General features: G+C 50.2%; 2 protein-coding genes across 2 annotated transcripts; both read right to left on the bottom strand.

Annotated features, from left to right (window-relative positions):
- Nucleotides 1–7,362: 7,362 nt before the first annotated feature.
- On the bottom strand, nt 7,363–8,745 carry LRP88_14373 (uncharacterized protein; the record flags this gene model as incomplete). The annotated part of the gene is made up of 1 exon (XM_083250718.1): nt 7,363–8,745. One exon carries the CDS (start codon nt 8,743–8,745, stop codon nt 7,363–7,365), a length of 1,383 nt encoding a protein of 460 aa, XP_083093508.1.
- Nucleotides 8,746–13,619: 4,874 nt separating this feature from the next.
- Nucleotides 13,620–14,974, bottom strand: LRP88_14372 (uncharacterized protein; the record flags this gene model as incomplete). The annotated part of the gene is made up of 2 exons (XM_083250717.1): nt 13,620–14,146; nt 14,272–14,974. The coding sequence occupies 2 exons, from the start codon at nt 14,972–14,974 to the stop codon at nt 13,620–13,622; spliced, it is 1,230 nt and encodes a 409-aa protein (XP_083093507.1).
- Between the last annotated feature and the right edge of the window lie 1,255 nt (nt 14,975–16,229).

The raw sequence follows: 16,229 nt of genomic DNA, 5'->3' as shown, positions 1-16,229 counted from the left end.
CAAGATAGAGCAGAAGACATCCCAGCGCGTGCATTCTTGGAGCACCTGATAGATCTTCAGTCTACTCTCGTCGTCGACAGACTTCGAGTGAGTCCTATCAAGTGCTGGTCGTTTGGCTTCACGCTCTGGCAGAGAGGTTTCTTCCATGTCCGAAACGGGTCGCTTATGACACGAAGAGTTGAGCGTTCCATTAGCCTGGGGCTTATGGTGTTCTATAAGATCAACTTGATTGACTGTTGTGTCATTTGCTTTTCCTCGGTCCGAGAGGGCGGCGAGAAGCTCAGTCATCCGCCTCTTTTGCGCAGGTAAACCTCCGGTATCTGGATCTAATCTCCGTTTTGGAGGCATGGTCTTTTGAAATCGCTTTGCCGCGGTAATTTGCTTTACCAGTAAACCACGGGGCTGCCTGTGGTTATATTTATATCCTATGAAAGCCGGTAAGTAGGCCCGATTTGAGCTTTCTATCGTTTCTGGCTCTACATTATAACACTTGGAGGAGCTATATTAGGTCTTACTATGCTTATCATGATAGCGTACAGCCGATTGTAGACCAGTAAGACATATTTAGTCTTCACTACATATCTATCTATTGTAGGAGAATGGGTATACCGTCATGGCTTGAAACAAATGTCCTCGCCATGAGGAGCGCAATGTGAGGTTGTCGTTGTTCCTGAAGTCATACCGAGGTCACAAAAAAAGTAAGTGTATGACTTCTATTGCATGCAACTGACACATTGGGATATGTTGACCTCGTCATGGGAACCACTGTGTACAAGTCTAGTTTGGTGATCGAATATGATGTTGCGGTTACGGCTGCGTAGCATCTTCGCCGCGGGCTTCTCAAGTCGTGCGTAATCGGACTAAGGGCTGCCCAGGGAGACAGTGGAGAGCACGGACATCGTCCTCTTTTATGATAAGGAAGGCTGTAACAAACAAGTGCCACACAATTCCATCAGGCCACTCTAAACACAGTATACAGAATATACAGAAAATCAAACACTAGAACCTTTCTTGGCGGCCGAGTTTGTCCTCCCAGCAGGTGGTAAGTGACTGAGTCAGAACCTGATCTTGTAGGTAGATTGTACTGCGCGAGAGCAACGAAGTGGGCGTAAACACCAGCCTCTACACTGAGCTGATGAATGTTATTTATATTTCTCTTTTACGTGACTAGTATAATGCGACTGAACAAGTCCTCCTGATACACCTAATAAAGACTGAGGTAGTTATTGCTATTGTTGAGTCCCCTAATGGTCTACATGATGCGATGCACTCTCGAACTTTGGGGCTTAGTCCTAAATCAAAGAGCAAACCCTAGCTATTCCCATAGTGATACAGGTAGCGTAGAAGTCTACCAGCATGGATCACTAGCAAGATTTTGATGGCCTTACGAAACATCCTAAGGACAGCCGCAAGGGCCGAACAATGGCATGCCGCCCCTGTCAACCTCATGTTGAAAACATCTGACATGCATCAAATGTGCCTTGCACTTTTTCCATACAACGTCGTCACCTTCCTTCTCAAACCTTCCCTTACATAGATGGCAAACATCTGGCCGACCCACTGCTCGCAATTCACTCAGAAGACTTTCTGTAACGACTGAGGGGAAAATGCCGTGTGGATCGTTCTGCTTTCTGCGTATTTCAAGCTCAGAGAACACCTTCATCGTCTCAGAGTAGCTGGCTTTCCTCATTCTATCCAGAATCGCTAGTCGTATCTCGGCGGGAGAGTCATGTAGAAGTATGGCGGTTTCAAAGGGTGCACCAGACCAAGCTTGGCCTAGAATGAACCAGAATGCCTCTTTCTCCCTTAACGATCTTAGCATGCAGTATAGCTTCACTCGTGAGTCCTGGTTAATCATGCCGGTGTTGTACCCCCTAGGGAAGAGTGAACCTAGCAGTAGAACTGCATCGTTATAGATGGCATCTAAGTCCACAAGACCACTCGCACGCTGCGACTCTACATTCATTTCCACAAAAGTTTACAATAGCTGATTTGTTGAAGTTTTGAGACGGGAACAGTTCCTAGTTATAAAGTTGCCTGTGGCCAGAACTGACTTGGCTTTCAATGCGTCCTCTGCTCAAAGTTTGCTCAAATCAACGAAATTGGCCGGTTGTCTACTCCATAAAAGGCCGCCAAAGAGGGCACGGCACAGGGGGCTTTCCCTATATGGCCGGTTCGAGAAAGCCTAAAATGCAATGCACTCAATAGTATACCTTAAGCATCCACATCACACCACTCGCTGCCAGAGGCTTGTGTCTCAATCAATTCTGGGTAGGATTCCTAGAATGGTCTGAGATTCGCTAGACATTTTGGGCCAGCCTTTGCCGGGCCCTGCGCCTCATTTTTCACATCTTTACATACATAACTGGACCGATGGAGTGGTACGGTGGATCATTTCATGATTCAAATTCGCTGTTTACTCACTGCCGCCATCATATCAACCGCGCGTTTACTGCTTTTTGGGACCACATGACCCGTCTTCATTGCCACCGCGATTTCCAATAATTGACAGGGGACAGTAGACGCAGATAAGTGCCTCCTAAGTGCGATCATCTGACCTACTTGCGTTTCTGCTCTTCCCGCGTTACTTTAGTGTAGATCGATACCTATGCCAAGGCAAAGGCAAGGTGACAAGGCTACTAGTGCGCACTCTAAGATCCCGCGTAGACTGCTCTCGGTTTACCCGTTGGCTCACGTGAGCCAACGGGTAGTATGCTCGTAGACCATTAGTCCGGCGTCGGGCAATCTGAGATGAGCCTACCGCCGAGCCCCAACGCAGAAAGAAAAGAAAAGCTTGAGGACAACGTCATGGTTTCATATGCGGCTCTACCTAGGTAGTCAAGTACAAGACAAAGTCCTTCCCTTCAACTCCTTATCGGGTGTGCTGGTGACAAAAGTTAAGAAGCCGCTGCGCTACTCTGGATCGCTTGGATGTTGAAAACTTGTCAGCGAGAACGGGCCGGGGATAGCGAAGGTGCGCTGACAAAGTCTTCACCGTCCCGCGTACGAGGTCACTTGTGCCCACACGCGGTGTTGCATCCTGCTGCAGAACCACCTGTGCGAGCAACAAAGAAGCCTCAGCTACAATAGAGGGCTTGACAGACACAAAGTCGCGGTGGTAGAGGGCAATTTCGCAAATGTAGGCTACCATATTCCTGAATTCCTCATCGCGCTCTACCCCCAACAGCAGCATTTCTACAAAGCAATCGACCGTGGGGTGACCAACGATCCAATCGAGTGTGTTGAGGACGGACATTTCCATCTGGGCAATTGTTGCCGCATTGAAGACGCCGCAGCATAACCCACTTATTTCGCGGATCGACGGATGATTACGCCTCGTGTCGCCGGACCTCTTGTCGCCGTATTTCGAAGCAATCAAAAGGGAAGCACTGCCCAGCAGCCAATAGTGGCCCCGACGAACCTCCCTCCTTGAGCAGTACCGGTCAACGAGGTTGATGGAGAGGAAAAGAGCCTGAGGCGTGAGACCGAGGTAGCCGTGGGCTTCGACAAGAAAGTCAATGAGGCATGATCGCATAGACCATGTGATTTCCTTCTGCGCTGCAACCATAGCAGCATCTGGTAGAGTGATATCCTAGCCTTGGTCAGCTATAGTGAAAGTGAACGACCCCTTTCAGCTAGCACAAACCTGCATGTGCTCCAGATGTTGAAGGATCTCTTCACGATAGAGGCTTTCTGTCTGGAGCGATAGCTGATAAGAAATGACCGCCTGCAGATCGTGATTTCTGCTTTTGGCCAAGACCTCGTCGCGACATTGATGGCTTTGGGTGTTGAATTGTTGGTTCTGTCCGTGATCCATGAGTGCTAGCTGACGTTTGAGATGATGAGGAGCCCTTTGCGAAGGGGCAGAGAAAATGGAGACCTCTAGTACAGAGTCATGGAGAGGAACCACAATTAGTGAAAGACGGGGATGATTTGAGCGAGATTTTGAAGTATCAAGCCTCATTACGATACCACAGTGCCTCCCATGGCGCTACAGCCTACTTTGACAATTTCGCCATCCGGCCTTGGATTCCTACCGTTTTGAATAGCATGGGATCCCGGCAGCCTAGTTCGAACAAAAAACCTAAACAACAAAGGACTCCATGTCCAAGCTGGGAACTACAGGCCTGATGTTGTTGGCAGCTTTATCGGCTCTTCCGCCATAATAAGATGCAGGGGGTGGGGCGGATATAGGATGATGGCTAAATGATACCTACAGAGTACATTGAGTCAAATATTCCGAAAATGGCACTTGATTTGGTCCACCTACTGGCTAACATCAGGGCGATGGAACTGAGTGCTAATGCCACCACCAATTGCACCATGGCCGCCATGATATAACTACAGGAATTCTCAACTTGATCAGAGAACACTGAAATTGACGTGGATACTTGCCAGCTACCCGCATGAATATGGTGTCCTCGTTTGGCCCCGCGTAACACAACGAGCTCAGTCAAAAACAGAAGCCATCAGATGGCTCGTAAGCGCTTGCCGAGGGAGGGGCCGCCTCAGGTACAACACGAAATATCAATGCGCCTTCAAACATCTATTGACGTCGTTGTACCCGCGGTAAATAGGGTCTCTAAGGCGCAGTATCACTATCTAGTCTATCATTGAGAGTTCCACGACTTCTTTTACGCCGTGTCAATACCGGTGATATTGATATTTCTTCCTTAGCTTATTTCTCAGCCTCTTTGATGTGGTGATACCTCGATGTATAGCACGGCGGATTCGCATTCGTGAGCTATGCTGGGTAATACTACGTTACCGTGTGAGGAGTGGGAAGCATTCAGTGTTCAGGCAGATCTCCCAATAGACTAGTTGCGCAAGAGAAGGTGTGATCAGAAGAAATTCCATTGCGCTGCTTGATTCTATCTATGGAAGCGACGAAGGCCGGCCTCTTATACCCATGCGTCAGCCAGTAGTGATATGGTTCAAGAGAGATGAATGAATGGGACGTGCTTTGCCTCTAGCGCCTCTTCTGGTTCCGGGACAATACGCACCTTTGCCCTCTCTCCAGCAATATCTCGTTGCTTTACAACCTCGCTCGTCGGCCACTATACTATTTAACTTTTGCCTGAACCACTTGTCCTCGTCCGTTAGTTCTCGATTCGATGTACTCGTCGCCCGCCCATGAAGATGTCATGGAAGAACGATCTTGTACTTTGATAGTCTCAATATCGACCAGCCCTATCCACAAGGACACCCGCATGAGAGCTTGTCCAAATGCTGACTTGATCCCTCCCTGCCCAATGTGTCTGCTGATTGATTGGCTTGTGATGTCCCGTGCATATTGCCCCGACTCTGCTGAATTGGACAGAGCAGCAGTCATACGATTATTAAAGACCATCACGATGCCGACCGCTCCGATATATATGGGGACACCTCCCGGAAGACCAGAGTAGTGGATGGCCACAATAGCGCCTAGAAAAACCGCATGAGCGTACACTGTGGCGGATGACTGGACCCTATTCATTCCAATCCTTTTGGCCAGGAAAATGATCAATCGGGTGTAGAGAAAGGCATGAAGAAGCTTGACTGAAGCCTCGTGGATGAAGGCGTTCTCGTAGCTGATAGCAATCAACGCGAGCAGCGGTCGCATTAGCGCAGGAGCCTGGTACGATGCCCTTGTTGTCTTATCACCTCGTAACAGTGTCCTTGCGAGGATGAGGGTGGTGAGAGAGTGAGCGAAACAGGCAGCGGTGTCCGCGATATCTGGCAGGACAGGCCCTTTCACTGCTCGAGCGTAGTATCGTGTAAGCTCGAATGCTCCTGCCAGTATATGCAGAGCCAGCGCCATAGACCTTTTCCGACTTGAATTGAAACGATAAACCGGAAGGCTGCGGCGCGTATGATAGGCAAAGATCAAGAGGTAGACTGAGCAAATCATGAGGTATTGTGTTTGTGCCTCCAGTTGAGGATGGTTCCAGTCGGCTCTGGACAGCCAATTCGTCACACCTCTTTCCTTCATAGAGTGCGCGGTGCCCAGCGACATGACGACGGGACATGTAAATTTGATAAAATCCCAGCTGTCTTCAGATCCCTGCTTGTCGAGGATGAGGGCTGGCGAAAGAAGAGCAAAATGTGGATAGTGGCTCTAGGGTGGCGAGGCTGGAGGAAGAATGATTGCCTCATTAAACAGCCGAGGGGATTTCTGGAATACCTATATTTGCAGCCTGCTAGCACGTGCATATATATATGTTGTAAGCATTGTAAATGACAATGTTGAACTGTGTGGGCCTGTACCACTTCTCAAGCTTTTTGAGAGCCATAAACGGCTGTGGAGGGCCTGTGTCGTTCGGTCTATGCTGAAGTACTGACCGTAAATGGCCAAATGAGCCAACCAAGCCTCCACTTTGGCCCAGCGATGGAGATTCTGTAATAGTTTAGCTCACATCACGGAGATTGGACACTGAAATCGTCGAATTTTTGCACTGACTTGATGGAAAATCCCATCCATCCGCTTGCGTGAGACCTGACTGAGTAGACTAAGATCACGAAATATTGCTGTCACACGCAGAAGACCGGGACATTGGGAATGCCACCATGCGGGCCTGCGCATATATTACTAATAGGCTAGGTTGATGAATTGAACTTGCGAACTTTTGCATCGAAATGTATTTGCAACGTCAACACTACCAAGAACTCTGGCGTGTCGGAATAGCTCTCGGTGCTATGTCGATGTATGCTCATTAGGCTACTCCTTAGCGACCCAGGCCGCAAAAACGTCAAGCCTAGCAGATAGGCACAGAGGGTACCGAACAATTTATCAAGATATCTCCATCTGCAGTAGCTCGAACGATGCTACAAAGATGTCCAAAGTCGTCGTGCGATTAGTTGCATGGATGCTGTCTAGCTCAGGAGCAAGCATATTACTACTAACTGAAATTCTTACTATCAGGAAACATTAATGCTCTAGACTTAACATCTGTAATCTCCAACTGCTGCGGCTTACATCTATCTCATGGTAGATGCAGGATTGATCAATGAGGATTCTACACAAGTAGCAAGTTAACAGTCAACGTCACCGGATGAATTATCTTCGGGGTATACACCAGTCTTGAATTGAAAGTGGCGCAGATAGTAATGAAAAACTCAAGTATTTACAGGCGTGATAGCTAGTAGTCACGTAGGGTTCTAAGGAGTGCTTGTAAGGAAAAGAATCAAACAAAATAGAAATGAAAAGTAACCCAACCATCCCCGCGTTTTCCAAGCGCTAGCTGGTAACACAACGTACAAAGCAAACTTGCATATGTAACTTTTTCCCCGTCCTCTTACTGGTTGGAATAGTTGTCCGGCGGATGGCCTGTCAGGCCGCGCCGTTGTGATACTGATGTTGACGAGGGCGATTCCCCGTCAGCTTTATCGGACCATTACGCTGTTTCTTGCTTGAAGTTGCTGCGAATTGTGTGAACGGGGCTGCTCTTGATCGGAGGGCGTCTGAGCAACCAGCTGAACGAGTATCTGCTTGAGTAGCTTGATGGTCTCAGGGGATAGCTGGAGGGCGGTGTTCTGCGATAGTTCAGGCTCAATTGTGTTTCGCACGCCGATATTCGGGTTGGGAGGCGCCGTCTCGGGCGGCATTGTTGCCTCTCGAAGCCGAGCAATATCGTCATCAATCGGAGATGGCGACTTGTCTCGGCCACTGTGGAATGCCTGGCCCGGATTCGTGGCTTCCCAGTACTTCTTTTCGTGTTTCATGGCCCACTTCAGAAGCCTGTAGTCCTTGAATCCGTTGACATTCTCTCGATATCCATCACCAGAGCGGATGGAGTAGGTCTTTCGCTTTTCTGCTGGTGGCGTGTGCTTTGCCACGTAATTCTTACGCCACCATTGACGATTCACATATGAGGTCGACCCGTCCTTCCACCTAATGCGGATGAAAAGGCTCATTCCCCACTGAAATGCATCAGAATTCTCCGGGTCAATCTTAGCCAAAGTTTCCAATGGGTTATTTTCATCGCCAGGTATCGCTACGCCCAGTACGTCGTACACGTCACCCCAACATTTCTGGTAACCCCCGGTTTGGGGAAGGTTAGAAGTGAGGGGCTCCCTACCTTGTTTGTTGAAGCCATGGTCCTTCATCGGCTGAATCCGTAATATGCATGCCTTGCCATGACTGTACTCGTTGAGATACATCGGCGTTTTGCCATCCTTCACCAGTTCCAGAGTTTCCATGTTCTTGGGGGGCTGCTGTCTCCCTATTAGATCCCCATGAAGGTCGTCATCAAAGTCAGAGTCGTCATAGCCATGAGACGGAGCGCTGTAGTCGAAACCACCTTTTTCTGCTTTGAAAAGAGGCATTCTCTGGTTGGAGTTGTCGATCTGCGCTGAATCTGGTCGCAGCCTCTTGTTTCCTCGAAAACCTTCTTTAAAGTCTGGTCGAGCCAAATCAATACCCTCTGCACTCAAGGGGGGTGATTGGTTTTCCCCATTGGGCTTAGGAGCGTCGTTTCCCCCTTCTCCTTTTCCTCCTCCACTAGGAGGATTCTGTTCAGCAGGTGTTTCGCCGGTGGGCGGTTGGCTTGGGGGTGGTTGTTTCTCTCCGCTTGACGGGTTTCTGCCATCTTCGACGGGAGGAGTTCCATTTTGCCCCCCGCTTGACGGGCTTTTGCCGTCTTCGGCGGGAGTAGTTCCATTTTGCCCCCCACCTGTGTCGGTTCCGTCCATTCCAATGTCATCCATCGGCTCTTCCTTTGCCTCAACCACTGGAGTGTGATCGCCTGTAGCTTGACTAGAGGCCATTCTGAAGTTGCTTGGTAGAGTTGCTTGTGTGTTGGGATTGAAAAGCCTTGAGTTCTCCCTTGGCTCTTATATACTCACAACCTCTACCCCTTGGTGGCCGGATAGAGCTTATTTCGGCCATCGGCCAAGGGCACGTAATTGAAGGTCTTCTGAGCCCGCACCTCCAAAACAGGACTTTGCAAGTACCTTGTTGCTTACTTGCGTGGACCTACGACCATCGCCCGGCCATTTCAGTCGTCAGCCAACGGCAGGCTAAAATAAGAAGGGCCGTAAATCACCCTGCCAGTAACTGACCAAATCGGCTTTTTACACGTCGCAACTGACCAGGTTAATTTGGATAAGAGTAATCTCGGCATAGGTACAAAACCGGTGATTTTTAGTTCGGTCATTGTCTGTGAATTCCATTTGATCGGTTTGTCGCATCAGGAGTTGAGGCCCCTTTACGGCGGGCCAACGGGTAGGTATCTTTGAGTGCCAAGGATACCTAATGGCCAGGGACCAAGTTTGGGTGGGTGGGTACAAGTTCACAGTGCGAGTTATGCGTCCCGGTACCCCCACGCTTCATCCGGGCCATTACCCTAGCCCGGCCTTGTAGCACCAAAAATTGCTGGAATCTACGATCAGAGCTTCACGAGGCTTGATCTTAATGTGTACGGTTGTGCAGGTCGGGTAATCGACACTGTGTGGAGACACTTCTAAGCGACAAAGATTATCGTAGAAGAGGAAGATGAAAGTGGTCAATACTGTACCATCGTGAGAGCATCAGGGTCTTCAAAACTAAATTGTGAGACAACGAATTGGACAGCCGTTCGCTTTTCTTCTAACTCTCCTTGCATTTTTCTCCCCCTGTCCTCGGCTATCTAGTGTGCAGCAGTATCCGAGTGATGGGACCGACGTGGCCAAATCATGGTCTCTTACAGGTATTTAGGGCCCCATATTCCTCGAACAAGACGACGTGCACGGCCGCGCATTTTGATCCTGAGGCAAGATGGTCTCTAAGAATTGCCGTTGCATCAGATTATCTCACGGCAGCGGAATTGGTCGAAACAAGGGTGGGAAATCTAGCATCATGCCATCTATTGAGGATGGTCCCGAGCGCGCCCAGCGCGGCTTTGGATTCCACTCAGAATTACTACACTATTTCTCCAAGCTGTCGTCAGGCCGCTTCAGGCGGTCTCCGGCGCCATCACCAGCTCCGTCACTGTGCCGCCAACGAGTAAACTAGCCCCCAAGGGACATTTTGATGAACTGATATAGGAATCGGAAGGCCTGATTGCCACTTGTGGTCCATTCATCGCCTCGATCTGCATTGGGGAAAGCGTGTGGTAGCTCGTTCCGCCTTGAGGTAACGTCTGGCATCTATACGAATCCTTCTGAGCGTCACCCAGACCAACCGGCATCATAGCTACCGGGCGATTCATGTGGGCGTTGTATTGACCGTATTAAAATAAAGCTGGGTGATTCATAAGTTCTGGATTGGGTGAAAACACAAAGAAGGTGATGGGGTCTGTCTGTATCTTTGTGTCCTGTTCAGGCCTGAGGGTCAGGGGCTGGTTGCCAGGACAAGATAAGGCATAGGAATGGGTAACATGCTGGTTTGAAGACATATGTTCTACTAAGTTCATAAAACAAGACCGACTAGTGTAATATTCAAGACTTTCAAATAAAGCAGGCACCTCTGTGGGCTGTGTTACTGTGCAAGGCCAGTCTCATCGTACAGTTGCACTTGATGAAGATCGCCCTATGTCTGCTATTCTTCCTAACTTATCAGCGTCTCTGAGGGTCTACCACAGAACGCGGATCACTGCAACCGCGGCGTGTATGATGGCTGGTGTCTTTGGAAACCGACCTAACGTTGGACGTTAGAGTCAGGTGTTGCTAAAGCTGCATGTGCGTGTCAAGATGAGCACCAAAATGAATCTAGGACCAGAGGACGCTATTAGGCTTTTCTCTGTGACGTAATCTTTTGAGCAAAAAAGAGACGCTTGGTAAGAACTGACTAACCTCCAGACGACTGCTGGAGTACATGATGCAATGGCCTACATCTATCTGCCTTGTTAACCCAGGCTAAATCCAACCTCCTTCCCAAGGCAGTCTAGAAAAGGCTCACAGGGTATCGGGGCTAGAAGGGGCCCAATCAGTCCTTCACAGAGTCCAACATAGGCTCCGCATCTCTAGAAATACTCTATATACCGGGCCGGTACACTTGTACCTTAGGGCGCAGTCGCCGTGTTGCCTGGAGATAAGCTAAGCAATGAAATTTCACATTCTCATCTGCTGGGCCCCATTGGCCCACGCCTTATGCAACTGGGATAATGGAATATGGGAACCCGAAGAGGGCCAGGAGTTTGCTATAGTAATGAGAGAGCTGGGAGTAACTCGCCCAGAGATCGAAGTTCTCAATCCGGCTGTAGACATTGACGACATCTATCCTCATGTACCCTACAACGTGCCATATAGGGTACCGCGGTTTTCTGGTGCATGGACAAACGACTGCCCACCTTTGCTCGAGATCCAACATGCTGCAGACAGCGCGACCGCCTCGACAATTGATCGTTTGGTTAGCACCGCATTCTCATCCACCTCGCAGTATCCCGAGTCCCGGCGCCTATCAACCAGTGTAGTGAAGGACAAAGAAAAAACTAAGACCGAGGCTGGCGCATCCTACGCGTTTCAGCTCCCATCCAGCCTAGGCTCGAACTTGTCAAGACAACCAACTCCTACAGCCATCGACTCCGCCTCACATAGCTCGATGCGAGAATCAGTGTCGGAGTCGGAAGTACACCCTAACCCAACGGGCAAACCAACGGCCGGATCATCGGATGAGTCGATCGCTGAATCTGGCGTTACATCCACGACGCGACCAACCACCCAAGCATCAAGCCAAGCGCGAGGCTCGCTTCCAACAGGCGGTACCGCAGGATCTTCACAGGCGCCGGCATCAGACGACGTAGAGACTTCAGGAACCGGTACCATTGAAACCAGAGAGACAACCGCACCAATATCTAATAGAAGTCAAGGGTCCACTGGTCTGCCCGCGAGAGTCTCCACTACAGATGGTGAGGGATCTGCTGCGGCTTCAACAGCGTCGATGGAAACGTCAGCGTATGTCGGCACGAGCACAAAGTCTGACCACTCTTCTGTGACAGATTCACCGGCTTCCACGTTGGAAAATCGACAAGGAAAGACGACATCAACCTCGTTTATCTCTACCTCGGGTACAACATCGATTAAAGAGTCCAAAAAGGCGGGAACAACTGTCACGTCGCCGACGACTTCGGCCAGCATCAGTGGCGAGACCACGCTAAATACAGCCCCACCGACAACATCAGTCCCGAAAGGGTCAGAAGAAACATCAGACCGGAGCATCGATCAGTCGTGCGATGCCTCTACGACCAAACATTCGACAGTACCGTCAGGAACTACATCAAACACTGACACGATGGAGACAGCTACGATGGAGACAGCCACATACTCGGCAACTTCAGTCACAACTTCAACTCCGGTGTCGGTTACATCCGCAACTCAGAAACCAACAGGTCGAGAAACTTCTACAGCAGAATCCGCTACAAGGAGCAATCTCGCATCCAAGCCAGATACGACGAATGTGGGATCGGGCACGCAAACTGGGATGACGTCGCTCGCGTCTTCCGCCGTGGAAACGACTGCCCCCTCGAGCACTGCTCTATACACTCAGTATCCCACAAAAGCATCCACAACGTTCTCTACGGACACTAAAACAACGTTACTGACGTCGGCGTTGACAAGAGGCCAGACAAAGACGATAACGACAACCTCGGCCGCTCAAACCAGCCCGTCAGATATCGTCTGTTACGATACCAATGTCTTGGCCGGCAACGCCAAGGTCTATGGCACGCGAGTCAGCATGACTGCAGAGGCTTGGTGTGGCAGGTCAACCACCAAAGGACTCATGAAAGCTGGTGACGAGTGCCTCTTGAGCTTGGAAAAGGATCTGTGGGATGTTGAGTATGAGTATTCTATCTGTTGGGTGAAAGATTGCGTTGGTGACCCACAAGAGATGAGGAGTCCGTTTGGATCCCAGGGCCCGTCATGCGCAACTGTCTTTTATCAAACTATCTGGGCGCGCTGTATGTTCACTACCCTATTGCACAACGACAAAAAGCTCACATATCTCTAGGCAAAGATTTTAACGACGGTGTGGGAGGGGTTTTCCAAGCTGGATGTCTTGAATACAGGATACGTGCAGGAGTAGGTAAGTAACAGACAATATTCAGAAGAGCATACATAGGTCACGGGAGTAGGCAACGCCTGGGCGAGATCACCACCAAGGGGGAGCAGGCGTTAAGGAATATGTAGGTGCCCATATTAGTAGAAATGATTCTCAATACACTCTCGGATATACTAGCAATATCTGATACGGCCGAGTGTCGTCGACCAGCTTCGAGATATTGACACGCTTGGTAGTACAGCCCACTGGCAAAAGCCCGGATTCTGACTCCAAAAGGCAGACTTTTCCCCCAGATACTGGCACACTGTGGAGCTCGCAACGGACATTCTGCCCACTGCTTGCAGCAGCTTTAGTACCGGTAGGTCTCGTAAGGTATCGAGCAGACCCAAGCCAAGCCCAGACAACAAGCCAGAGCTCTAGGCCAGCGTAGCTCTCTCGGAGCTCTGACCTCAGTGCCAGTATTGTTGTTACATCGACCCGATCTCACTTTGGACACCATTTTTGCTGAACGAGGTTGTTACTAGTATCTTTGATGTGACATATACTATGCAGTGTTTCTACGTGCTTCGTTGAACGCCAACAATACTCTCCGCTAATATTCCTCTCTATTATCTACCTAATGCTCCTTCACGGCCGTTGAAAGTACAAGCCTCGACAAGGTAATCTATAGCTTGGACCAGTTACTTCTAGTATCCTTAGGATGGCTGAATACACGCAGACTTTCGACGAAATCGACCCACGCCTCGTCTGACATGATAGGCGCCGTGACATAGTCGTCTAACTCGGATCCACATGCCGACTCCGCTCTGATCTGTGCCAAAACAGTGTCGTATGGATCATCAGATGGCGCTGGTTTTTTACTGGGCCCGCTCCAATGCTTTTCTCCAAGTGGACGGCTTAGATCTCCGTCGGCACACATGCGCCCGTACAGCTCGAGCACGTCCGGGGCAACTCCGGACTGCTCAGCGGCCTCGTACGCCATGCGGTGACCGATCGCCTCAACCAGTGGCCGACATCGAGGGAGGATGTGCCGATCGAAAGCTGGACCGCGATGCTCTCCATATCCTCCAATCTCCACTAGTCTTGCACGAAGGCCTTCCACCAGCTCTTGTTCGTATTGTGCAAAAGCCGTCAGTTCATTTCGCGGTCGTGGTAACCTGAACTTCCCTCCAAGAAGCTCGGATACTAAACCTAGAAGAGAGATTAGCTACGACCTGGGACGAAGAACTGAGTTATGTCCAAGTGCATACGTATACATAAAACCAATGTATCCCCCTCGGCAATACAGTTGCCCTGGAAAGTCAGTGCCAGCTCACTTATTTGATTGTACGCAAACAGGCCTTGCCAGCCGCACCTCTCAGCAAGATCACCCAGAAGCCGTGCAGCTTTGATGACCGTCGCTTTGAAAATCGTTGCCAGCGCATGCTGCGTCGCATCAGTAGGGTCAGGGCACATATCCACGGTCCAGCGAGCAAACGCGGTCAGGACTTTGCCCTGGACCCACCCCTCGACGATCGGGCGTTGTTGAGTGCTGAAACTCATGATTGGCGTAGTGGAGCGTCCATCAGCAGCCGTGATAGTCCTTCGCTCGCTGTAGACGGCAGCTATGCGCGTTCCCACCCTGATGGCAGAGATGCCCATGATGGAGAGTGACAAAGTACCGACCGAGACGCGCCAAATCCGACGCAAGAACTCAGTGCGCTCACTCTTTGGCTTGGAGAAAGAACCGAGCAGCGCATCCGGGGGTAGACGGACATGATCAAAGGTTGTGATGGAATGATCCAGCGGCTTGGTACCTGGTCTCGTAGGTAGGATCCGCGACGTGATTCCGGGCCGCATCGTCTCCGCGTCACTGAGAAACACGATGAAAGGCTTGACACCGTGGCTCTTCCCGCCTACCATCAGGCGAGCAAAGACTACGGCAACTCGAGGTATGCCGCAGCACGGTGTCGTCGGTGGCATTGCCTTTGACGCTGCTGCGTGAGGGGTGTGGAGATCGAAGGAGCCATCGGCCCGCAGGGTCGCGGTTGTTTCCAAGTTGCGAGCATCCAGGCCGTGCCCGACCTCAGTAAGCATGAATTCGCCGCATACGTCAAAATTCAAAAGCCTGTCGAGCAAGTTATGTAGGTCGGGGCGCTCTTCGAAAAAAGAACCTAGCGTCCCAATGCAAAGATTTATGTGGATCGTGGCGATGATGAAAGCCGTCATGTCGCGGGCGGCAACCACTTCACGACATCGTTAGACTAAAGTGCAAATCAAGCCATGGAATCTGAGACTCACAATCAAAATGAAAATCCCAGAACTTCTGCGTTAAGTTCTTGATGTCGTGCAACGACAAGCCTGTCAGATAACTGAGTTAGTACCTAGGTGGGCACAGTATATCATGAAGATCTTGTACCCACCGCTGTGACGGCATAGCGACCTTGCTCTCGCATAATGCAGGGAGATCTCTTTTTCGGATGCAGGGGCCAAAATGTCGAGGTGGTTGTTCCAGAGCTCTTGGCCGAGAATTGCCTTAGAGTGAAACATGACGTTAGGCCTTCTCACCGGCAACACAAGATTCGGAGCGTTTTGCAACCGTGGCGTGGAAAAGATTTCGACCACTTTCTTTCAGCGACCAAAGATTAAAGAGATGAAGCGAGTCCTGTCCTAGGATCCAGCACGAGCTTTGAACGGCTATTTATAAGTAGGTTGGAAAGGCGTCCGAAGTACCCAGTCATCTAGAAAACTAGAGAGACTGTTTTTTGCCGTTACCCGTTGGCTCATGATATGTTTGGCTATCCCACTAGCTAAACGTTCGGAAATGGGCGTTGGCCCATCCGTAGGTGTACCCAGCCCTTATCTCAATAGCTCAGCGGTTGGTCTCGCATCTCACAAAGACTTGGTCACGCGCCATGCCGTCCCGCTACCTTCAACACCGATAAGGTGCCTAAAAAAGCTGCAGAAGTGGTGCGTCTATACCTTGTTCCTTCACTGTAATGAGGAGTGGCCTAAGAAAAGTCCGATTTTGAGCACTACGCAGCCGGCTTTGCCGTATATCCTGCATCTCTATCCTGGCCGCTACGTGTGATACAGAGCCGAATCAAGATCAGATTGGCACTCCCCAGGACCATGGTAGCCACAAACTGAACTGGGCTTGCGTATAGAATGGCTCTCTTCTAGCCCTCGTGTCTACTGTAGCAAGCGGGATATGATCAAGTAACCTGACAAGATCAGCTGCCCAGTCCACATCTGAGAGAGAGCCACATCTGTTCTTTAAAAGCAACAGGGCCTC

This window comes from Fusarium phalaenopsidis, assembly GCF_050370095.1.
Source record: "Fusarium phalaenopsidis strain FUZ10S chromosome Unknown contig_32346, whole genome shotgun sequence".
NCBI classification, from domain to species: Eukaryota; Fungi; Ascomycota; class Sordariomycetes; order Hypocreales; family Nectriaceae; genus Fusarium; species Fusarium phalaenopsidis.
Note: the sequence above shows the minus strand (reverse complement) of the source record. Positions and strands in the feature narration are given on the sequence as shown.